Raw genomic sequence first — 26485 nt, 5'->3', positions numbered from 1 at the left:
GCTCAGAGAGACCATCTCCATGGCATTGGCATCAACATAAAGATCCATGCTGCTCACCCTGTTCACTCTCTTCTGCCTCCTGGTGGTCTAGGGAGACACAGCACCAAGAGTGAGTGAGTGAGTCAGTCATGGACTAAAAATGGAAACACTTCAAGATAAAGAATCTAAGAGAAACACTAAATAAGATAAAGACATGAAGACAAAAGCTAAAAGCAGCAATACATTCTGGAACACAAAACAGACGTAATTGAGCTACTCTCTAAAAGTAATTAAAACCCCATGTTACCAAAACCCTCATTTTACCAAAAACCCTATGTTACCCAAAACCCCATGTTACCAAAACCCCATCTTACCCAAAACCCCATGTTACCCAAAACCCCATGTTACCAAAACCCCATGTTACCATGGTTGCAAAAAAACAAACTAAAAGGAATCATGGTGGTTGCTGTCACTCTTTTTATATTTAATTCTGAACTTTTCAGCTATTATTAAAATCCCGGTCTCTCGTTCTCTCTCTGTGTGTGTGTGTGTGTGTGTGTGTGTGTGTGTGTGTGTGTGTGTGTGTGTGTGTGTGTGTGTGTGTGTGTGTGTGTGTGTGTGTGTCTGTCTCTCGTTCTCTGTGTGTGTGTGTGTGTGTGTGTGTGTGCGCGCGCCCGCGCGCGTCTCTCGTTCTCTGTGTGTGTGCGTCTCTCGTTCTCTGTGCGCGCGCGTCTCTCGTTCTCTCTGTGTGTGGGCGTCTCTCGTTCTCTGTGCGCGCGCGTCTCTCGTTATCTGTGTGTGCGCGCGTGCGCCTCTCGTTCTCTGTGCGCGCTCGTCTCTTGTTCTCTGTGTGTGAGCGCGCGCGTCTCTTGTTCTCTGTGCGCGCGTCTGTCGTTCTCTCTGCGCGTGCGTCTCTCGTTCTCTCTGTGTGTGCGCGCGTCTCTCGTTCTCTGTGCGCGCGCTTCTCTCGTTCTCTGTGTGCGCGCGCGTCTCTCGTTCTCTGTGCGCGCGCGACTCTCGTTCTCGTTCTCTGTGTGTGTGTGTGTGTGTGTGCGCGCGCGTCCCTCGTTCTCTGTGTGTGCGCGCCTCTCGTTCTCTGTGTGTGCGCGCCTCTCGTTCTCTGTACAGAAGAACAAACCCAAGATAGTGCAACACAAGTCAAAGATACACATCTGGTTAATCACACACCTTAAACACAGATATAGACCAATGTAGAATCTGAACCCTGCTCAAAGACACAAACATTTTAAATGACTTGTAACGTCTGAGTAAATGTCTTTACCTTGTAGTACAGGTAGAAGGTGGTGATGGCTGTCAGTAGGATCAGCAGCACTACAACGTGTCTGATGATGAAGGCTGGCAGAGGAGAGGCTGCAAACAGAAACACCTTTGATGAGGGGACTGGTCATCATCACATAGATCTGTGGGAAATCTGTCAATGACAAAGTTAGAAGTCTGGTTCATGTTCAGTTACCTGTGACGGTGAGGGAGAGGAGCTCGCTCTCAGAGGAGAAGTTATGAGAGAAAACATAATTGTCATAAACACAGCTGTAGTTCCCTTGGTGGGAGTCATCTGCAGCAGGGAAGAGGAAGGCAGCAGAGTGATTGACAGCTGGCTGGGTCTGGGTTCTGTTGGAGCCGGTGAACGTGAGGAGGAAGGAGCCTCCTGGGTACTGTGGCTGAGTGGAGCAGGTGATGGTGAAGTTGTAGCCCCTAAAAACTTCGGGCCCCTGGTGGCCCCTGGAGACCCCTCCCATTGAGTCAGTCAGGAAGATATCAGGCTGGACCAGGAGATCTGTAACAATAAAAGAGAACAAGAAAAACCTCTTCAACTAGTTTCCTATAGATATGACAATAACATCAGCATGTAACAGTGCTAGCCACCCTCCCTCACAGGGCAACATGAGTAGTGGGCCTACAGTCACTGAGACAACATATGTTGATATCAGGCTGAAGCAGGACATCTGGAACAAGAGGAGAGAAAAAGAAAACGTAGCTCCTCAACTACTTTCCTCATTTAGATATGACAATAACATGACATGTGACAGTGGTGGTGAGTAGAGACGTTCACTGAGATAACACTCAAATACAAAAGCATTCTGCGATATTTAAGTTGTATTTGATTCCTACTTGACTGAGTGATTTATTTTGCAGACTTACAAGCAAACAGTCATCATTAGAGGGGCAGAGGAAGTTGAATGAATGAAGGGAATCAGTGGAATATAATGATCATATATTGATATTTCCTGAGCAGATCACTTATGTGGCCTACCACTTCGTGGCTGAGCCAATGTTGCTCCTAGACGCCACGTCGAAAGTCACTGAGCTCTTCAGTAAGGCCACACAAGCTACTACCAATGGTGGTCTGTGGATTGTATGGCTTTGTGTGATCGATCCTATACACCTGTCAGCAACAGGTATGGCTGAAATAGCTGAATCCACTACATTTATATTTTAGTCATTTAGCAGACGCTCTTATCCAGAGTGACTTACAGTTAGTGAGTGCATACATTATTTTTTCATCCCTGCCGGCCATTCCCTCCCCTACCCTGGACGACGCTGGGCCAATTGTGCGCCGCCCCATGGGTCTCCCGGTTGGAGCCGGCTACGACAGAGCCTGGATTCGTACCAGGATCTCTAGTGGCACAGCGCCTTAGACTACTGCATTTTTGGCCATAAAGTGTAGCTTGTTATTACCTGAGCAGATCACTGTGATTCCAAGAAGGAGATAATAAGCTGTAGACGATGTCCCACACTCCCTCAGTGAAGGCTCAGACCCAGAACAGTGAACACTAAACCCTCTAGTGGTGTTTCCAGGTAGAACTGAAACAGTGGAGCCACAACCCAGCTGTCTACACACTACTGCAGCTACAGCCTCCTTGTTCCTGTCTACAGCTCTCACAGTCCTCCACTCTCCCTGGTCGTACCGCTCCACTCCACCAGCACAGCGACTGCCTCCTCCCACCAGCCTCACATCATCAGGCTCTGAGAAAAGAATAATAATAATAATATGCCATTTAGCAGACGCTTTTATCCAAAGCGACTTACAGTCATGCGTGCATACATTTTTGTGTATGGGTGGTCCCGGGGATCGAACCCACTACCTTGGCGTTACAAGCGCCGTGCTCTACCAGCTGAGCTACAGAGGACCACAGAGAGAAGAGAGAGAGACAGTAATCTTACTATTTTCACACTAAAACACATCTACAGTGGGCTCCAAAATTACTGGCACCCCTGACTGCACCAACAATACATTAAAAAATATAAACAATACTGTACTTTATTAATGTTTCAATGGAACCAACCAAAATCATACAATTATTTAATACAAAATAAAAGTCACCTAAATCAAGGTTTCATAATTATTGGCACTCCTCATTTAGTACTTAGTGCAACCACCTCAGGCAAGGATAACAGCATGGAGTCTTTTCCTGTAATGTTTGACAAGGTTAAGGAACACATTTGGAGGGATTTTGGACCATTCCTCTATGCAGATCCTTTCAAGATCCTTCACATTCTTGGGTTTGCGCTTATCAACTGCCATCTTCAAATCAGCCCACAGATTTTCGATTGGATTGAGGTCTGACTGAGATGGCCATGGCAGAAGATATATATTTTTTGTCACAGAACCATTTCTGTGTGGATCTTGAGGTATGTTTTGGGTCATTGTCTTGTTGGAAACTCCACCTACGGCCAAATCCCAGCCTTCTTTGTCAGCCGAAATTGCCTGATACTTGGTGGAATTCATTATGCCATCCAGTGCCCCTGGACCTCTGGAATTAAAACAGCCCCAAAACATCACTGACCCACCACCATATTTCACAGTGGGTATGAGGTGCCTCTCCTTGTATCTCTCTGTTTCGACGTCAAACATGTCGATGCTGTATCTGACCAAAACGTTCAATTTTGGTCTCATCTGACCAGAGCACCTTCTTCCAGTCATAATGTAAATGACGTTTGGCAAACTCCAAGCGCTTGCGTCTGTGTCTTGGGGTCAGAAAGGGCTTTCTTCTGGCAAACCTTCCAAAGAGCCTGTGGTTGTGGAGGTGGCGTCTGATGGTGCTTTTTGAAACCTGGTGACCCCAAGACGCCACCAAGGCCTGCAATTCGTTCACAGTTATTCTTGAGGATTTTGTTGCTTCTCTCACCATCCTCCTCCCTATCCTGGGGGGCAAAATGCATTTGCGTCCTCTACCGTGAGGTTTTCAACTGTTCCATATCTTTTTTATTTTTTAATAATTGCCCTGACAGTGCTCAGTGGTATATTCAATCGTTTGTGGATCTTCTTGTAGCCATTACCAGATTTATGAAGGTCTACGACCATCTGTCTCTTTTGAACTGCCAGTTATTTTGTTTTCTTCATGGTGTTGGATGACAAAGGGATATTGTATTTCTGTTACCTCATTTTTATATCCTAGTGAAACAGGAAGTGATGTAATGGCTCAATATAGTTCCTTAAGACTTAGATACACTTAAATAAGTGGAATTTAATTCCTGGTTGATAGAATAATTATTAATGACTAATTATTACACCCTGAAACTGTGTGAAATGTGTTAGAATGTGTGAGTGTAGGACCAGTAAAGACTATGACATTGAGCTACTATTTAGCAATGTGATTAAGAGTTAGGCCAGACAACAAAGGACAAGGAGAACTGGCTACAGACAACTGGGAAACCAAGATAACAAAGGACAAGGAGAACTGGCTACAGACAACTGGGAAACCAAGATAACAAAGGACAAGGAGAACTGGCTACAGACAACTGGGAAACCAAGATAACAAAGGACAAGGAGAACTGGCTACAGACAACTGGGAAACCAAGATAACAAAGGACAAGGAGAACTGGCTACAGACAACTGGGAAACCAAGATAAAGAGGCCTCCCAATTAAGGGAGGAGAGAAACGGTTAGGCTTTTTAAGGAGTATGAGGACGGCGATAACTAAGGAATGCAGCCTATGATAAGAACATGTGTGTGTGACCTGATGGTTAGGAGAGCAGAGGAAAACAGCCCGCCTAAAAGGGGTGGGGTTTTTGTATGACGTGTGAGTATAAAAGATGGACTCTGAAATTGTGATGAACAGAATTCTCAATGAATAAAGGCCTGACTATGCAGACCGGGACTCTGTCTGTTTATTGATCCAAAAGCATTACAACCTTTTGGGAGACGCACAGAGACACTGAAATAGTTGAGTTCAACCATTGAGATTAAAATATTCACTTAACACTGGTTTAATTTTGGTAGATGTTATTTACAATAATCTTTAAGGGTGCAATTAATTGTGAAACCTTGATTTGGAGGACATTGATTTTTAATTTAATCAATAAATTATTTTGGTGGGTTCCATTGGAACATTAATATAGTACAGTATTTCTCACATGTTGGTATTTTCAGTTTCTCTCTAATTATATTGTTTATATTTTTGTAAGTATTGTTTGTGCATTGCCAGACAGGGGTGCCAGTAATTTTGGAGCCCACAATATATTGCCTCTCATATTCTTCACTCCAGGTGAGAAACAATGTTGATTGAGTGACAAACTGTTTCTTACCTGAGCAGGTGAGTCCAACAGCATTACCAGGTAGGCAGGTGTTGTTTTTTCTGTCTGAGGTGTCACAGTCCAGGAGAAGGGACTCATTGCCTTTACACTGGAACTCTTTATCCCAGGTCTGACCCTCACCTTCTCCATAGAGCCCCCCCTGTAGAGCTGCAGGAGCCCCACAGCCAAGCTCCCCACAGACTACCTCTGCATCCTGCTGGTCAAAGTCAGCTTCACACACTGAGGCCCAGGACTGATTGGACTTCACCTCCAGTCTCCCAGAGCAGAGACCATCTCCATCCACAAGCTGCACAGACTCTGGAGAAAAAGAGTTGGTTGAACATTCAATCAGTTTTGTTGATGACACTGTCAAGGACTAAACACAAATATGTTGGATAAAAGATTGTAGGTTGCTATGTTTGATACTGTAAGAGGTAGAAATGGGTTCTTAGTCACTCAGGACAGGGTTGGGAATAATGCAGGCAGGAGACAGGAATAAGTTCACTTCACTTTATAGAAAATAAACAGCTGGACATCCATCAGGCAGCTTCACTTCAGTAACATCTGAACTACAATGATCTGCCCATGCACATCTCCCATAAACCAATATGACAAACACAAATATAATGTTTAAATACATCTAACATCTCTCACTCTCTATAAATGAAATGAAAAACACATAAAACATGATATATGCTAATCTTGTATAATGTACAAATCAAATCTCTCAATATTACCAGTGTCTTACCTGAACAGATCACATGATGATAATATCTACCATAACAGAAACCAGGTCCTCCTCCATGGATGATACACTCTCTAATAGTAGACTCATCTCCACTGCATGTACTCAATAGTGTGGCTCCTCCTCTTCCATCTTCAACCAGAGGTCCTCTAGATTCAGCTACAGCATTCCCACAGCCCAGCTCTCTACACACAACCTTAGTCTCTCTCATACTCCACCACATAGGACATAGAACTGACCACTCTCCTCTGGAGAAGACTTCCAGTGTCCCAGAGCAGGAAGTGGTCCCATTCACCAGTCTGACTGAGTATTCAGCTGTAAACAGCAGAGAGGAAAACACAGTGGTGAGGACAGATTATGACAGGGCTTCTGTTATTCTAACAGCAGTAATGCTTTGTGGTTGACAAGTATTAGCAGTTCCATAAAACAGTACTTGTTATTGGGTTTTAGAATGGTGTGTATGGACACATGAATTTCTCCATGTGGGATAATAAAGTTGACTGATATTGAACCGCTATAATAACTGTAGATTTATACTCTACCTACCTGGTGGACTGATGCTTTGAGCCTGGATATCTGAGGAGAAACAGAGAGACAGAGGAAGAGAGAGATGTTAAATGAAAATCAACATGACATTTCATGATGTGATGGGGAAGATAGGATTATCATTGGTATGGTGCAACAACACCAACGTGTACACACATTCCCCTTCCTTGGAAAGGTGAACCTCTCTTTGCAGATGAGTTTATATATAATTTACATTTGCTTTTGTTTGTTTTTTCAGAGGTCAGGGACAAGCTGAGTGGAAGAGTGGAAAAGGTTACTGGTTATGATGACATATGAAAAGATATTCAGTTGACCGCATGTTTGTCTGTCATCCCTATCTCTTTTGACATCTCCCTCTCTCTCCTCTCCCTTCTCTCTCCCTCTCTCTCCCTCCCCTCCTCTGCCCCCTCCATCCTCTCTCCACCACTCTCTCCTCTGCCCTCCTCTGCCCTCCCCACCCCCTCCTCTCTGTCCTCCCTCTCTCTTCCTGACATATAGCATCAGGCCTGTTGAGCTTGACTCAGGTCACAGACCTCTAGCATCTACATTTCAGTGAAGGGAAGTGAACAAGTGCACACTTTAGGAGAAAAGAGAGATAATTGGGACAAAGCTGCTTTATAGGCTAGTGGTTCCCAAACTGGGGTCGGCAGGGTGTGGGGGGGGTCATGAATACACGTTAGACATGGCAAAATGTATAGAAATGCCAAGAAAATTAGCTTTAAAACTGCACCATTTTCTCTCCACCAACAAGAGGGGTGTGATGGAGTAGGGGGACGTTGCACCTAGACACTGATCTTGGGTCCGTTTGGGATTTTCCCCACTAATGGTTGATGTTAGGATTGGGGGAGGGGAAGCAGATCCTGATCTGGACCTAGTGGAAACTTCACCTTGGGGCTTAGACCACAGTAAGACCATTTCCAATACCCTGATCAGGGTGGAGAGGCAATCCCCAACATTTTTTTTGGGGGGGAGCACACGGTGTGGACGACGAGGCAGCATGAGGCCGCGACAGGGCGGATCCGCTGGTTAGTAGAGGAGGCCACCAGATTAGGGGGGCCATTGGTTCAGAGGGAGCAGAAGGAAAGTGTAGAGGCACGGCGAGAGGAGCTGGTTAGGCAGCAGAAGGAGCGGGGGTTAATGAAGGAACCCAGTCCCGCTCCTCGCACCAATCAAGTGGTGCGTGTCGCCAGTCCGGTCCGTTCCTGCTCCCCGCACTAAGCCAGTGGTGCGTGTTCCCAGTACGGCCTGGCCCTTTCCTGCCCCTCGCACCAAGCCAGTGGTGCGCGTCGCCAGCCCGGCCCGGCCTGTTCCTGCCCCTCGCACCAAGGCAGTGGTGCGCGTCGCCAGCCCGGCCCGGCCTGTACCTGCTCCCCGCACTAAGCCAGTGGTGCGTGTTCCCAGCCCGGCCCGGCCTGTTCCTGCCCCTCGCACCAAGCCAGTGGTGCGCGTCGCCAGCCCGGCCCGGCCTGTTCCTGCCCCTCGCACCAAGCCAGTGGTGCGCGTCGCCAGCCCGGCCCGGCCTGTTCCTGCCCCTCGCACCAAGCCAGTGGTGCGCGTCGCCAGCCCGGCCCGTTCCTGCCCCTAGCACCAAGTCAGTGGTGCACGTCGCCAGCCCGGCCCGGCCTGTTCCTTCTCCCCGCACCAGACCAGTGGTGCGCGTCGTCAGTCCGGTACGGCCAGTTCCTACTCCCCGCACCAAGTCAGTGGTGCGCGTCGCCAGCCCGGTCCGGTCCGTTCCTGCTCCCCGCACCAAGCCAGTGGTGCGTGTGTCCAGTCCGGCACGGCCCGTGCCTGTTCCACCGGTGCCTGGTCCGGCACCGGTCAGCTGCTCCACTCCGGAGCCAGAGCAGTCCGCTCCACCGGGGTCCAGTCCAGATCCGGTCAGCGGCTCCACTCCGGAGCCAGAGCAGTCCGCTGTTTCTCTGATCCTGTCTGAAGCTATACGGAGGATTCACTGTTCCACAACATAGGAGCTGACGAATGACACACACACACACACACACACACACACACACACACACACACACACACACACACACACCATACACCACACACACCATACACCACACACACACACACACACAAACCATACACACACACACACACACACACATAAACCACACACACCATACACCACACACACACACAAACCACACATACACCATACACACACCATACACACACATCACACACCACACACCATACACAACACACACACACCATACACCACACCATACACATCACACATCACACACACCATACACCACACACAATACAACACACACACAAACCACACACACACACACACACACACATATGCATGTATATTTTCTGCCAAAATATTTTTTTTTTGCCATTTGTTTAAGGTTGGTAGATGCATCATGTTATGGGTATGCTTGTCATCAGCCTAGGGAGTTTTTTTGATAAAAATAAATGGAATAGAGAACAGGCAAAATCCTAGAGGAAAACCTGGTTTAGTCTGCTATCCAACAGACACTGGTAGACACTGGGAGAGTTGATTAACTCTGCCAGGGAGGCAGTTTGTACATTCAGACACATTAAATAGTTAAAAATGGCAACCTACCCGGCACGCAGGGCAGCTGAATCAGGTGCACCGACCGCCAACAGCCCGAGACAAATAAAAAAAAATAGGACCACAAGGCTTTATTGTGGGTTTTTACAGAAATGTTTGCCGATCCACTAGGAATGTCATGGAGATGGACCAGTGCATCGCGATCAACCGGTTGGTGAAAACTGCTCTAGACAATTGAGTGAAGTTCAATATCATGCTTCTCTCTGTGGGCTGATATGTCTGTACGGCAGTCTCGGGCTGCGCGCACAGTTTAGAGGGAACGTTGACCATCACATCTTCATTTACATTAGTGCCTGTCCCCAGATGGACATTTATGCTACAGTAAAATACATTTACAAGTGATCACATCATTGTCCTGCTTTAAGACAGATTTTTACTGTCTGCTTCCAGTTGTATGTTCTTTTACTAGCCCTGCAAATGATTATATATCTTACAATATCAAATCATATCTCAGTAACTGTCACAAGTGTATATCAGTATAACAGCATCCTACCTGTGCTCCAGAACAGGATCATCAATCACTGCAGGTATCATATCTGTCTCTAACTGGGGCTCCACTGAGCTATACAAGTCTACTGTCATGAAGAGTGGACTGAATAGTGGAAAATACTGCTAGGCTATATGACTTCTATCTCATTAGTTCCTTACTTGTCTGATGTGACAAACTTTTAAATAGATCAGTGGTTAAACCCACATACAGGAAACACTGCCATTAGAAAAACCCTACAGGACACTGCTGACAGAGCAGCAATGTTTCACATAGTGTGTCCTATAATATCACCTCTAACTTTCTACTGCTTGAGTTCACCTCTTATAGAATATTGGTTAATGTTCCAGCACCTAAATATAAACAGTACCAGCACCCAAAATGAGTACTGATGAGGTCTCATGTTAGAGCAGGAGAAGGGGGGATGTGGTGTAGAAGCTAGAGGTCTGTTACCCAAGTCAACTCAACAGGTGTGATGGAAAATTACAAATTAGACAGGGGTCAGGGTTGTGGTCAGGGTTGGAGTCAGGGTTGTAGTTCGGTAGGGGTCAGGTAGGGGTCAGGTAGGGGTCAGGGTTGGAGTCAGTTCAGCTTACAGCTGTGTCTGTAAACGACGACCCTATATGGAAGTAAATTACTTCAAACTACATTCAAGACTTGAGTTTATTCAAGTAAAGTAAGAACAGGACAAAACAACATCAAGGTGTATCTGTTAGAAATCGTCAATGACATCAGATAAACTCACAAGTATCACAGTAGGCTAGAAATGAGCAATTGGTCGGCTACATAACTTAAAAGTCCATGGTGGTGACATTAACTTTTTCATAATGATCCCAACTGGATGTTTTTTTCTCAGATCAATCTCAGATCAATTAACAACAGAACGCATGGTGCTAAAATGGAGAGGGGGAGGAGATCAATTAACAACATATTTAGATGCACTTCACAACAAGATGGGCAGTTACTGTACACTCCACCTTAAAGTAAAATCCTAATTGTATATGTACCTACCTATAGACACACACACATGGTTTGACAGAAAAAGCTGGATACAAATACTATTTTCCCCACTCTCTCCACTGATGGCCTCTAACAGCAGAAACTAATAAGTGGGATATTTAAACAGTTAGCACTGAAACACAGTAGGCTGGGTAGGTTGCTAGTTGACTATGCATTGGACATTGTTTCAATGCTGCCGTCTTCTAACGTATTTGAATACCACATGTAGAAATACAGTATAACTGACAGTGACACTGTGTAATGATACAATGACACTCAAACGAATGATCTGCTGCTGCTGTGCAACATTGTAACACCACTAACATGTTTGCAGGCAGAGGAACAGTGTTAAGATGAACTGACTGGAGGAAACAGCACCTACAAGTAGCAGAGGAACAGTGTTAGGATGAACTGACTGGAGGAAACAGCACCTACAGGTAGAAGAGGAACAGTGTTAGGATGAACTGACTGGAGGAAACAGCACCTACAGGTAGCAGAGGAACAGTGTTAGGATGAACTGACTGGAGGAAACAGCACCTACAGGTAGCAGAGGAACAGTGTTAGGGTGAACTGACTGGAGGAAACAGCACCTACAGGTAGCAGAGGAACAGTGTTAGGATGAACTGACTGGAGGAAACAGCACCTACAGGTAGCAGAGGAACAGTGTTAGGATGAACTGACTGGAGGAAACAGCACCTACAGGTAGCAGAGGAACAGTGTTAGGATGAACTGACTGGAGGAAACAGCACCTACAGGTAGAAGAGGAAGGAACAGTGTTAGGATGAACTGACTGGAGGAAACAGCACCTACAGGTAGCAGAGGAACAGTGTTAGGAAGAACTGCACATTGCCATTTGGTTCATCATCAAGTTCTCTGCATGTAAAAATATAGCAAACATCACAATATCTCAATAATAAGATAACATAATAAGATAACAGATCTAGTCAACTATAAAACCACATAAGAAATCAGCTATCATCCAGCTATAAGGCCCAGTAAAACAAGTTACTCACATAAGAATGCAATCAGAGCAACACCCAGCCTGTCCATCTCGTGGTCTGATGGTCTGATGGTGACTGTCAGAGAGTAGCTGGATCATTGAGTAACGTATTGCTGCATATTTCCGTGTTCATGACTAGATGTACTTTACCATGAAAGGGCATACGAGCAGCGATTGGTTCGATCGAGTGGAAAGTTTTCAGCTTGTGGTCCTTTTCTCTGAAACCCATGTTGTGACATGAAGAGGAGGGTCTAGCATCGAGGTAAACAGGTTTCACACCAACGTGACGTCACTGGAAAATATTCAGCTTTAAGTTGGTCACTGTAGACAGCAACACCAAACTAGCAGCACTAGTACAAACAGGTTTCACACCAACACTCTGGTGTCTATTTTGACCCCCTAAGAAAAGACTGTTGAGACAGAGACCTATCCTGAGACAGAGACCTATCTTGAGACAGAGACCTATCTTGAGACAGAGGCCTATCTTGAGACAGAGACCTATCCTGAGACAGAGACCTATATTGAGACAGAGACCTATCTTGAGACAGAGACCTATCTTGAGACAGAGACCTATCCTGAGACAGAGGCCTATCTTGAGACAGAGACCTATCTTGAGACAGAGACCTATCCTGAGACAGACCTATATTGAGACAGAGACCTATCTTGAGACAGAGACCTAAGGTTGGCCTCTATAACTGCAACCTGCCAGTATTAATGTTTGATTTATCAAATGATGAACATCCAGTAATCAAAACATTTAAATCCTCACCATGATCTGTATGAGCTAATTGAGGCATCCCAAAACTATTATTTATCCACCAAACATCTAGGCCTCACCAATGTTGGACACCCTGAATTGAATGCAGCAAGAAATTACAATCAGAAACTACAATAACCATGATGCTCTGGAGAGGATGTGATGGTACATTCAAGTCAATTATAGTTTAAGAGCTATGCCATTTGTAGTTCTTTATCTTTGTGGATGTAGTTCTGTATCTAACGATCTCTTTTTATTCAGGATTAGTGGGAAAACAAATAGGACATAGACAGAGATATGATGCACTCAGTGAGAACATGTGTGACATCATCAGGAGAATAGCAGCACCATGGGTGAACAACTACTTATAACTTGGATGTACTCTCTTCCTCAGGCCAATTGGTAGACAGACAAACAGACAAACAGAGACAGACATCACCATGGCAACTGCAACAGGATGTCAGTGTGGGTTTCCTGTGTACTGAGTGTGTCTTCACCACAATGACACTTCTCCAACACCATGACTTGAAGGCAGCCAGGAACTTCAGTAAGAAATTACAATGTATGTATATATATATATATATGTTTACATTAGTTTACATTATGTATATATATATATATATATATATATATATATATATATATATATATATATATATATATATATATATATATATATATATATATATATATGTGTGTGGGTATATGGGAGTGTGTCCATATGATTGTATATCCTGTATAGTTCTATGTGTGTGGTTGCTGGGTCTTTCAGTAACAGGGTCAGAGTAGCTGGGTCTTTCAGTAACAGGGTCAGAGTAGCTGGGTCTTTCAGTAACAGGGTCAGAGTAGCTGGGTCTTTCAGTAACAGGGTCAGAGTAGCTGGGTCTTTCAGTAACAGGGTCAGAGTAGCTGGGTCTTTCAGTAACAGGGTCAGAGTAGCTGGGTCTGTCAGTAACAGGGTCAGAGTAGCTGGGTCTTTCAGTAACAGGGTCAGAGTAGCTGGGTCTCTGATGCAGATATCAGTTAGTATGACAGGTACACACAACCATAAAGGATACAAGCACAACTACTGCCCTGCACTCTCATGTTAACAGTTCACACCTCTTGACTTGAACTAGTCCATCTCAAGGTCTGATGGGTAATGTTAGACTCCAGATGTGGAACACATCCAGACTGAGATGGACCCACACCACATGAGGAAGTCACACCTCATGACTTGAGTCTTAGAGGTGTTGATACAGCTGAATGACTTTGTTGTTTCAGTCAAAGTAACATCATAAAGTATCTATCTGGTATCTGGTCCCTCATACAGCCTCTTAATACTACACTTGATACCATGCATACCTGGAGAAATATTACATATTATTAGATAATAATAGAGTCACATAGTATTTTGCACACACACACTCACATATGTGCAGGGCCACAGTGGCTGGCACGCATGCTCATACATACACACACACACACACACACACAGACAGACAGACACACACACGTGCAAGGCCACAGTGGCTGGCGAAGTAGTTGACACTTCACGTGTCAAGTAGATGGAAACATTATGGTTTCTACAGACCTGAAAACTACCCCTCAGACCTGAAGCATAGGCCCCATTAACCCATCAGACCTCCCCTCAGACCTGAAGCATAGGCCCCATTAACCCTTCAGACCTCCCCTCAGACCTGAAGCATAGGCCCCATTAACCCATCAGACCTCCCCTCAGACCTGAAGCATAGGCCCCATTAACCCATCAGACCTCCCCTTAGACCTGAAGCATAGGCCCCCTTAACCCATCAGACCTCCCCTCAGACCTGAAGCATAGGCCCCATTAACCCATCAGACCTCCCCTCAGACCTGAAGCATAGGCCCCATTAACCCATCAGACCTCCCCACAGACCTGAAGCATAGGCCCCATTAACCCATCAGACCTCAGGCCCGCTTAACACACAAAAAGGACTAGGCATTCATATGCAATCATATGCACACACACTCACATAGCCACACATACTGAGAATACACACTCAGTACACAGGAAACCCACACTGACTTTCTTTTGCTGTTGCCATGGTGCTGCTATTCTCCTGATGATGAGCTCACACATGTCCTCACTGAGTGCATCATATCTCTGTCTATGGCCTATTTGTTTTCCCATCCACCAAGATAAAGAACTACAAATGGTTCGTCTGTTTAACTACAATTGGCTTGGATGTACCATCACATCCTCTAAAGAGCATTATGGTTATTGTAGTTTCTGGTTGTAGTTTCTGGCTGTCTTCAAGTCTGGCTTCCAACTGTAGATGAAAGTGGGTGCGTGAAGTCGAAGGAGGTGCATCTGCCACAGTCGAAAGTTGGACTCTGTAGTGGTTTTCCAACAGCAAGACTCAGTCAGATCAACATGACAGTGTCAACAGAGCTGGTATTGTTTACACAAGTTGTTCTGTATAAATGTCGAAATGAACTTGACTATACCCCCATATCACACACTCACAAACTGAAAACATATCGTTAGTAATATTAATTGGTTAGAGAGAGGTCTCAAATATCACTTTCATTTGCATCCCCTGTAGCTTTAGAATCATGGCAAGGTGGTCCTGTTTCCGTCACGTTTTTCACCACGTTCGAGTAGGTCAAACAAAAACACCCCAATGATTGGTTGACAAAAAGTGCCTCCCACAATGCAGGTGATGGTTGCATGGTACAGCTGGTGAGAAGCAACTGCAGCGACTTGAAGGCGACTTCATCAAAAACTGCATGACCTTTGATCGCATGGTTTTTGTCAAGTTCACACAGTCGGCGGGTAGTCGCAAGTCGGACAATTTTTATAACCAAAATGCAACACACTTTGAAAGGTGGTGACCAACGATGGTCACCAACTTGACAAAGTGAACTGCGAGATGTTTGGTGGATAAATACTACATTTTGGGATGCTTGAAATAGTTCATACAGATCGTCATGATTACTGTATGTTCATCATTTGATAAATCAAACATTAATACTGGCAGGCTACAGTTATAGAGGCCAACCTTAGGTCTCTGTCTCAGGATAGGCCTCTGTCTCAAGATAGGCCTCTGTCTCAAGAGTATTTTCCTTAAAGGGTCAAAAGTGACACCAGAATGAGTGTTTGGTTCTTCATGTTGTGTTTAATGATGTTGTAACAGGTTGACTTGACCAGGTGTTGCTATTTACATTGACCACCTCAAAGAAGCTGAATATTTTCCAGTGACGTCATGTTGGTGTGAAACCTGTTTACCTCGATGCTAGACCCTCCTCTTCATGTCACACAACATGGGTTTCCGAGAAAAGGACCACAAGCTGAAAACTTTCCACTCTATCGAACCAATCGCTGCACGTATGTCCTTTCATGGTAAAGTACATCTAGTCATGAACACGGATATACGCAGCAAAGACCTTGTTATTCAAAGACCCAGCAACTCTCTGAAGGTCAACATCAGACCACAAGATGGGGTCCTCCATCAAGTCTGCCAGGAGTTTTCCCAAATGTGCCAAATTGGTTTTCAAGTACATAACTATATAGAACATACAAAAATGCTATGGTAATAAAACAATTACGTTTGCACACTCCCAGGAATGACATATATGATGGATCAATATCTTCCCTACAGAAAAATATAGATACACTTTCCTACTCATTCATTACAGCTGCAGTGCTTGTTGTAGCGCTGACTGGAAATAGGTAGAATGTGCATTTTATGGTTATAAAAGTGTTGAATACAAATAGTTGACAGTGCTGAGTAAGAACCTAAACATGACCTCAGTCATAATTACAGCAGCTCTTTGCTGTATTCATTGACAGTCTCTCTAGTCATGGTTTTAAACGTTTTGAAATCTCAAACTATCAATTTTGCTCTATGTTTCTTTTAAGCCTGTTACAAACACGGTAATCTGAGCCATCCGATTGTAAAATAAGAATTTGTTCTTAATTAACTGACTTGCCTTGTTAAATAAAGGTTAAATATAAAATATTAAAAACTGATTATGGTAAGAGACCCTGCAGAAACAGGACTGATAATGAGATGTACAGGGCAGTAGAAGGCAATGTTGTTCAGCATGTCTATGACTGGAAGATAAAGACAGTTGATGTTTCTCTGATCCTGTCTGAAGCTGTACGGAGGATTCATTGTTCCACAACATAGGAGCTGACGAATGACACACACACACACACACACACACACACACACACACACACACACACACACACACACACACACACACACACACACACACACACACACACACACACACACACACACACACACACACCATACACCACACACACACAATACACCACACACACACACACAAACCACACACACACACACATCACACATCACACACACACACACACACACACATAAACCACACACACCATACACCACACACACACCATACACACACACATCACACACAACACACACCACACACCACACACCACACACCATACACAACACACACACACCATACACATCACACATCACACACACCATACACCACACACACACACACACACACAAACCACACACACACACCATACAACACACACACAAACCACACACACACACACACACATATGCATGTATATTTTCTGCCAAAATAATTTTTTTTGCCATTTGTTTAAGGTTGGTAGATGCATCATGTTATGGGTATGCTTGTCATCAGCCTAGGGAGTTTTTTTAATAAAAATAAATGGAATAGAGAACAGGCAAAATCCTAGAGGAAAACCTGGTTTAGTCTGCTATCCAACAGACACTGGTAGACACTGGGAGAGTTGATTAACTCTGCCAGGGAGGCAGTTTGTACATTCAGACTCATTAAATAGTTCAAAATGGCAACCTACCCGGCGCGCAGGGCAGCTGAATCAGGTGTACCGACCGCCAACAACCCGAGACAAATAAAAAAAAATAGGACCACAAGGCTTTATTGTGGGTTTTTACAGAAATGTTTGCCGATCCACTAGGAATGTCATGGAGATGGACCAGTGGATTGCGATCAACCGGTTGGTGAAAACTGCTCTAGACAATTGAGTGAAGTTCAATATCATGCTTCTCTCTGTGGACTGATATGTCTGTACGGCAGTCTCGGGCTGCGAGCACAGTTTAGAGGGAACGTTGACCATCACATCTTCATTTACATTAGTGCCTGTCCCCAGATGGACATTTATGCTACAGTAAAATACATTTACAAGTGATCACATCATTGTCCTGCTTTAAGACAGATTTTTATTGTCTGCTTCCAGTTGTATGTTATTTTACTAGCCCTGCAAATGATCACATATCTTACAATATCAAAACATATCTCAGTAACTGTCACAAGTGTATATCAGTATAACAGCATCCTACCTGTGCTCCAGAACAGGATCATCAATATCACTGCAGGTATCATATATGTCTCTAACTGGGGATCCACTGAGCTATACAAGTCTACTGTCATAAAGAGTGGACTGAAGAGTGGACAATACTGCTAGGCTATATGACTTCTATCTCATTACTTCCTTACTTGTCTGATGTGACAAACTTTTAAATAGATCAGTGGTTAAACCCACATACAGGAAACACTGCCATTAGAAAAACCCACAGCAAACTGCTGACAGAGCAGCAATGTTTCACATATTGTGTCCTATAATATCACCTCTAACCTTCTACTGCTTGAGTTCATCTCTTATAGAATATTGGTTAATGTTCCAGCACCTAAATATAAACAGTACCAGCACCCAAAATGAGTACTGATGAGGTCTCATGTTAGAGCAGGAGAAGGGGGGATGTGGTGTAGAAGCTAGAGGTCTGTTACCCAAGTCAACTCAACAGGTGTGATGGAAAATTTCAAATTAGACAGGGGTCAGGGTTGGGGTCAGGGTTGGAGTCAGGGTTGGAGTTCGGTAGGGGTCAGGTAGAGGTCAGGGTTGGGGTCAGGGTTGGGGTCAGGGTTGGAGTCAGTTCAGCTTACAGCTGTGTCTGTAAACGACGACCCTATATGGAAGTAAATTACTTCAAACTACATTCAAGACTTGAGTTTATTCAAGTAAAGCAAGAACAGGACAAAACAACATCAAGGTGTATCTGTTAAAAATCGTCAATGACATCAGATAAACTCACAAGTATCACAGTAGGCTAGAAATGAGCAATTGGTCGGCTACATAACTTAAAAGTCCATGGTGGTGACATTAACTTTTTCATAATGATCCCAACTGGATGTTTATATCTCAGATTAATCTCAGATCAATAAACAACAGAACGTATGGTACTAGAATGGAGAGGGGAGGAGATCAATAAACAACAGAACGTATGGTGCTAGAATGGAGAGGGGGAGGAGATCAATTAACAACATATTTAGATGCACTTCACAACAAGATGGGCAGTTACAGTACATTCCACCTTAAAGTAAAATCCTAATTGTATATGTACCTACCTACAGTGGGGAAAAAAAGTATTTAGTCAGCCACCAATTGTGCAAGTTCTCCCACTTAAAAAGATGAGAGAGGCCTGTAATTTTCATCATAGGTACACGTCAACTATGACAGTAAAAATGAGGGAAAAAAATCCAGAAAATCACATTGTAGGATTTGTAATGAATTTATTTGCAAATTATGGTGGAAAATAAGTATTTGGTCACCTACAAACAAGCAAGATTTCTGGCTCTCACAGACCTGTAACTTCTTCTTTAAGAGGCTCCTCTGTCCTCCACTCGTTACCTGTATTAATGGCACCTGTTTGAACTTGTTATCAGTATAAAAGACACCTGTACACAACCTCAAACAGTCACACTCCAAACTCCTCTATGGCCAAGACCAAAGAGCTGTCAAAGGACACCAGAAACAAAATTGTAGACCTGCACCAGGCTGGGAAGACTGAATCTGCAATAGGTAAGCAGCTTGGTTTGAAGAAATCAACGGTGGGAGCAATTATTAGGAAATGGAAGACATACAAGACCACTGATATTCTCCCTCGATCTGGGGCTCCACGCAAGATCTCACCCCGTGGGGTCAAAATGATCACAAGAACGGTGAGCAAATATCCTAGAACCACACGGGGGGACCTAGTGAATTACCTGCAGAGAGCTGGGACCAAAGTAACAAAGCCTACCATCAGTAACACACTACGCCGCCAGGGACTCAAATCCTGCAGTGCAAGACGTGTCCCCCTGCTTAAGCCAGTACATGTCCAGGCCCGTCTGAAGTTTGCTAGAGTGCATTTGGATGATCCAGAAGAGGATTGGGAGATTGTCATATGGTCAGATGAAACCAAAATAGAACTTTTTGGTAAAAACTCAACTCGTCGTGTTTGGAGGACAAAGAATGCTGAGTTGCATCCAAAGAACACCATACCTACTGTGAAGCATGGGGGTGGAAACATCATGCTTTGGGGCTGTTTTTCTGCAAAGGGACCAGGACGACTGATCCGTGTAAAGGAAAGAATGAATGGGGCCATGTATCGTGAGATTTTGAGTGAAAACCTCCTTCCATCAGACATTTTACATTTACATTTTAGTCATTTAGCAGACGCTCTTATCCAGAGCGACTTACAGTTAGTGAATATTTTTTTTTTTTATACTTGCCCCCCGTGGGAATCAAACCCACATCCCTGGCATTGCAAACGCCATGCTCTATCAACTGAGCTACATCCCTGCCGGCCATTCCCTCCCCTACCCTGGACGACGCTGGGCCAATTGTGCGCCGCCCATGGGTCTCCCGGTCGCGGCCGGCTGCGACAGAGCCTGGATTCGAACCAGGATCTCTAGTGGCACAGTTAGCACTGCGATGCAGTGCCTTAGACCACTGCGCCACTCAGCAAGGGCATTGAAGATGAAACGTGGCTGGGTCTTTCAGCATGACAATGATCCCAAACACACCGCCCGGGCAACGAAGGAGTAGCTTCGTAAGAAGCATTTCAAGGTCCTGGAGTGGCCTAGCCAGTCTCCAGATCTCAACCCCATAGAAAATCTTTGGAGGGAGTTGAAAGTCTGTGTTGCCCAGCGACAGCCCCAAAACATCACTAATCTAGAGGAGATCTGCATGGAGGAATGGGCCAAAATACCAGCAACAGTGTGTGAAAACCTTGTGAAGACTTACAGAAAACGTTTGACCTGTGTCATTGCCAACAAAGGGTATATAACAAAGTATTGAGAAACTTTTGTTATTGACCAAATACTTATTTTCCACCATAATTTGCAAATAAATTCATGAAAAATCCTACAATGTGATTTTCAGGAATTTTTTTTCTCATTTTGTCTGTCATATTTGACGTGTACCTATGATGAAAATTACAGGCCTCTCTCATATTTTTAAGTGGGAGAACTTGCACAATTGGTGGCTGACTAAATACTTTTTTCCCCCACTGTATATACACACACACTTCCCATGGTTTGACAGAAAAAGCTGGCTACAAATACTATTTTCCCCACTGTCTCCACTGATGGCCTCTAACAGCAGAAACTAATAAGTGGGATATTTAAACAGTTAGCACTGAAACATAGTAGGCTGGGTAGGTTGATAGTTGACTATGCATTGGACATTGTTTCAATGCTGCCGTCTTCTAACGTATTTGAATACCACATGTAGAAACACAGTATAACTGACAGTGACACTGTGTAATGATACAATGACACTCAAACGAATGATCTGCTGCTGCTGTGCAACATTGTAACACCACTAACATGTTTGCAGGCAGAGGAACAGTGTTAGGATGAACTGACTGGAGGAAACAGCACCTACAAGTAGCAGAGGAACAGTGTTAGGATGAACTGACTGGAGGAAACAGCACCTACAGGTAGCAGAGGAACAGTGTTAGGATGAACTGACTGGAGGAAACAGCACCTACAGGTAGCAGAGGAACAGTGTTAGGATGAACTACACATTGTCATTTGGTTCATCGTAAAGTTCTCTGCATGTACAAATATAGCAAACATCACAATATCTCAATAATAAGATAAGATAATAAGATAGCAGATCTAGTCTACCATAAAACCACATCAAGAAATCAGCTATCATCCAGTTATAAGGCCCAGTAAAACAAGTTACTCACATAAGAATGCAATTAGAGCAACACACAGCCTGTCCATCTGGTGGTCTGATGGTCTGATGGTGACTGTCAGAGAGTAGCTGGGTCTTTGAGTAACAAGGTCTTTGCTGCGTATTTCCGTGTTTATGACTAGATGTACTTTACCATGTAAGGACATAGGAGCAGCGATTGGTTCGATCGAGTGGAAAGTTTTCAGCTTGCGTTCCTTTTCTCTGAAACCCATGTTGTGTGACATGAAGGGGATTGTCTAGCATCGAGGTAAACATGTTTCACACCAACGTGACGTCACTGGAAAATATTCAGCTTTGAGGTTGTCACTGTAATGTAGATAGCAACACCTAACTAGCAGCACCTGGTCAAGTCAACCTGCTGCAACATCAAATACAACATGAAGAACCAAACACTAATTTCGATGTCACTTTTGACCCTTGAAAGAGAAGATTCTTGAGACAGAGACCTAAGGTTGGCCTATATAACTGCAACCTGCCAGTATTAATGTTTGATTTATCAAATGATGAACATCCAGTAATCATAACATTTAAATCCTCACCATAACCTGTATGAGCTGATTGAGACATCCCAAAAGTATTATTTATCCACCAAACATCTAGGCCTCACCAACACCATGACTTGAAGGCAGCCAGGAACTTCAGTAAGAAACTACAATAACCATGATGCTCTAGAGACTGTCATGGTATGTCCAAGCCAATTGTAGTTAAAGAGCTAAACCAATTGTAGTTCTTTATCTTTGTGGGTGTATTTCTGTATCTACCAATCTCTTTTTATTCAGGATTAGTGGGAAAAACAAATAGGACATAGACAGAGATATGATGCACTCAGTGTGAAACATGTGAGCTCATCATCAGGAGAATAGCAGCACCATGGCAACAGCAACAGGAAGTCAGTGTGAGTTTCCTGTGTACTGAGTGTGTATTTTCAGCTAATCAGTGACTAGCTCTTATATGAGTACTGTAATGCCAACATCATAATATCAGACTTATCAACATTAGTAGTGGTCAATGTATGTATATGTTTACATTAGTTTACATTTGTGCATATATATATATATATGTGTGTGTGGGTATATGGGAGTGTGTCCATATGATTATATATCCTGTATAGCTCTATGTGTGTGGGTGCTGGGTCTTTCAGTAACAGGGTCAGAGTAGCTGGGTCTTTCAGTAACAGGGTCAGAGTAGCTGGGTCTTTCAGTAACAGGGTCAGAATAGCTGGGTCTTTCAGTAACAGGGTCAGAGTAACTGGGTCTTTCAGTAACAGGGTCAGAGTAGCTGGGTCTTTCAGTAACAGCGTCAGAGTAGCGGGGTCTTTCAGTAACAGGGTCAGAGTAGCTGGGTCTGTCAGTAACAGGGTCAGAGTAGCTGGGTCTTTCAGTAACAGGGTCAGAGTAACTGGGTCTTTCAGTAACAGGGTCAGAGTAGCTGGGTCTTTCAGTAACAGGGTCAGAGTAGCTGGGTCTTTCAGTAACAGGGTCAGAGTAGCTGGGTCTGTCAGTAACAGGGTCAGAGTAGCTGGGTCTGTCAGTAACAGGGTCAGAGTAGCTGGGTCTTTCAGTAACAGGGTCAGAGTAGCTGGGTCTGTCAGTAACAGGGTCAGAGTAGCTGGGTCTTTCAGTAACAGGGTCAGAGTAACTGGGTCTTTCAGTAACAGGGTCAGAGTAGCTGGGTATTTCAGTAACAGGGTCAGAGTAGCTGGGTCTTTCAGTAACAGGGTCAGAGTAGCTGGGTCTGTCAGTAACAGGGTCAGAGTAGCTGGGTCTGTCAGTAACAGGGTCAGAGTAGCTGGGTCTTTCAGTAACAGGGTCAGAGTAGCTGGGTCTGTCAGTAACAGGGTCAGAGTAGCTGGGTCTTTCAGTAACAGGGTCAGAGTAGCTGGGTCTTTCAGTAACAGGGTCAGAGTAGCTGGGTCTTTCAGTAACAGGGTCAGAGTAGCTGGTTCTTTCAGTAACAGGGTCAGAGTAGCTGGGTCTTTCAGTAACAGGGTCAGAGTAGCTGGGTCTGTCAGTAACAGGGTCAGAGTAGCTGGGTCTTTCAGTAACAGGGTCAGAGTAGCTGGGTCTGTCAGTAACAGGGTCAGAGTAGCTGGGTCTTTCAGTAACAGGGTCAGAGTAGCTGGGTCTCTGATGCAGATATCAGTTAGTATGACAGGTACACACAACCATAAAGGATACAAGCACAACTACTGCCCTGCACTCTCAAGTTAACAGTTCACACGTCTTGACTTGAACTAGTCCATCTCAAGGTCTGATGGGTAATATTAGACTGCAGATATAGAACACAGCCAGACTGAGATGGACCCACACCACACGAGGAAGTCACACCTCATGACTTGAGTCTTAGAGGTGTTGATACAGCTGAATGACTTTGTTGTTTCAGTCAAAGTAACATCATAAAGTATATATCTGGTATCTGGTCCCTCATACAGCCTCTTAATACTACACTTGATACCATGCATACCTGGAGAAATATTACATATTATTAGATAATAATAGAGTCACATAGTATTTTGCACACACACACTCACATATGTGCAGGGCCACAGTGGCTGGCACGCATGCTCATACACACACACACAGACACACACACACACACACACACACACAGACACACACACGTGCAAGGCCACAGTGGCTGGCGAAGTAGTTGACACTTCACGTGTCAAGTAGATGGAAACATTATGGTTTCTACAGACCTGAAAACTACCCCTCAGACCTGAAGCATAGGCCCCCTTAACCCATCAGACCTCCCCTCAGACCTGAAGCATAGGCCCCATTAACCCATCAGACCTCCCCTCAGACCTGAAGCATAGGCCCCATTAACCCATCAGACCTCCCCTCAGACCTGAAGCATAGGCCCCATTAACCCATCAGACCTCAGGCCCGCTTAACACACAAAAAGGACTAGGCATTCATATGCAATCATATGCACACACACTCACATAGCCACACATACTGAGAATACACACTCAGTACACAGGAAACCCACACTGACTTTATTTTGCTGTTGCCATGGTGCTGCTATTCTCCTGATGATGAGCTCACACATGTTCTCACTGAGTGCATCATATCTCTGTCTATGGCCTATTTGTTTTCCCATCCACCAAGATAAAGAACTACAAATGGTTCGTCTGTTTAACTACAATTGGCTTGGATGTACCATCACATCCTCTAAAGAGAGGGGGGTATAAGGATTACTTTATCCTATCCCAGGTATTCCTTAAAGAGGTGGGGTTTCAAATGTCTCCGGAAGGTGGTGAGTGACTCCGCTGTCCTGGCGTCGTGAGGGAGCTTGTTCCACCATTGGGGTGCCAGAGCAGCGAACAGTTTTGACTGGGCTGAGCGGGAACTATGCTTCCGCAGAGGAAGGTGAGCCAGCAGGCGAGAGGTGGATGAACGCAATGCCCTCGTTTGGGTGTAGGGACTGATCAGAGCCCGAAGGTACAGAGGTGCCGTTCCCCTCACTGCTCCATAGGCAAGCACCATGGTCTTGTAACGGATGCGAGCTTCAACTGGAAGCCAGTGGAGTGTGCGGAGGAGGGGGGTGACGTGAGAGAACTTGGGAAGGTTGAACACCAGACGGGCTGCGGCGTTCTGGATGAGTTGTAGGGGTTTAATGGCACAGGCAGGGAGGCCAGCCAACAGCGAGTTGCAGTAATCCAGACGGGAGATGACAAGTGCCTGGATTAGGACCTGTGCCGCTTCCTGTGTAAGGCAGGGTCGTACTCTCCGAATGTTGTAGAGCATGAACCTGCAGGAGCGGGTCACCGCCTTGATGTTAGCGGAGAACGACAGGGTGTTGTCCAGGGTCACGCCAAGGCTCTTCGCACTCTGGGAGGAGGACACAACGGAGTTGTCAACCGTGATGGCGAGATCATGGAACGGACAGTCCTTCCCCGGGAGGAAGAGCAGCTCCGTCTTGCCAGGGTTCAGCTTGAGGTGGTGATCCGTCATCCATACTGATATGTCTGCCAGACATGCAGAGATGCGATTCGCCACCTGGTTATCAGAAGGGGGAAAGGAGAAGATTAGTTGTGTATCGTCAGCGTAGCAATGATAGGAGAGGCCATGTGAGGATATGACAGAGCCAAGTGACTTGGTGTATAGGGAGAAAAGGAGAGGGCCTAGAACTGAGCCCTGGGGGACACCAGTGGTGAGAGCACGTGGTGCGGAGACAGCTTCTCGCCACGCCACTTGGTAGGAGCGACCGGTCAGGTAGGACGCAATCCAGGAGTGAGCCGCGCCGGAGATGCCCAGCTCGGAGAGAATGGAGAGGAGGATCTAATGGTTCACAGTATCAAAGGCAGCAGACAGGTCTAGAAGGACAAGAGCAGAGGAGAGAGAGTTAGCTTTAGCAGTGCGGAGAGCCTCCGTGACACAGAGAAGAGCAGTCTCAGTTGAATGACCAGTCCTGAAACCTGACTGGTTTGGATCAAGAAGGTCATTCTGAGAGAGATAGCAAGAGAGTTGGCTAAAGACGGCACGCTCAATAGTTTTGGAAAGAAAAGAAAGAAGGGATACTGGTCTGTAGTTGTTGACATCAGTGGGATCGAGTGTTGGTTTTTTGAGAAGGGGAGCAACTCTCGCTCTCTTGAAGACGGAAGGGACATGGCCAGCGGTCAAGGATGAGTTGATCAGCGAGGTGAGGTAGGGGAGAAGGTCACCGGAGATGGTCTGGAGAAGAGAGGAGGGGATGGGGTCAAGCGGGCAGGTTGTTGGGCGGCCTGCAGTCACAAGTCGCAGGATTTTATCTGGAGAGAGAGGGGAGAAAGAAGTCAAAGCATAGGGTAGGGCAGTGTGAG

General features: G+C 45.0%; 2 protein-coding genes across 3 annotated transcripts in view; one reads left to right on the top strand and one right to left on the bottom strand.

Moving 5' to 3' along the window:
• Nucleotides 1–26485, top strand: part of LOC311125092 (cysteine-rich protein 1-like) — a 93275-nt gene that overhangs the window by 8646 nt on the left and 58144 nt on the right. The window lies entirely within an intron of this gene.
• On the bottom strand, nucleotides 1156–1769 carry LOC311125091 (uncharacterized protein; the record flags this gene model as incomplete). Its single annotated transcript, XM_084199165.1, has 3 exons — nucleotides 1454–1769; nucleotides 1262–1350; nucleotides 1156–1167 (listed from the first exon to the last, which is right to left on the bottom strand). Exons 1-3 carry the CDS (start codon nucleotides 1734–1736, stop codon nucleotides 1156–1158), a joined length of 384 nt encoding a protein of 127 aa, XP_084055291.1. The 5' UTR covers nucleotides 1737–1769.

The sequence above is a fragment of the Coregonus lavaretus genome (assembly GCF_964263955.1).
Source record: "Coregonus lavaretus genome assembly, contig: HAP1_SCAFFOLD_645, whole genome shotgun sequence".
NCBI lineage: Eukaryota > Metazoa > Chordata > Actinopteri > Salmoniformes > Salmonidae > Coregonus > Coregonus lavaretus.
Note: the sequence above shows the minus strand (reverse complement) of the source record. Positions and strands in the feature narration are given on the sequence as shown.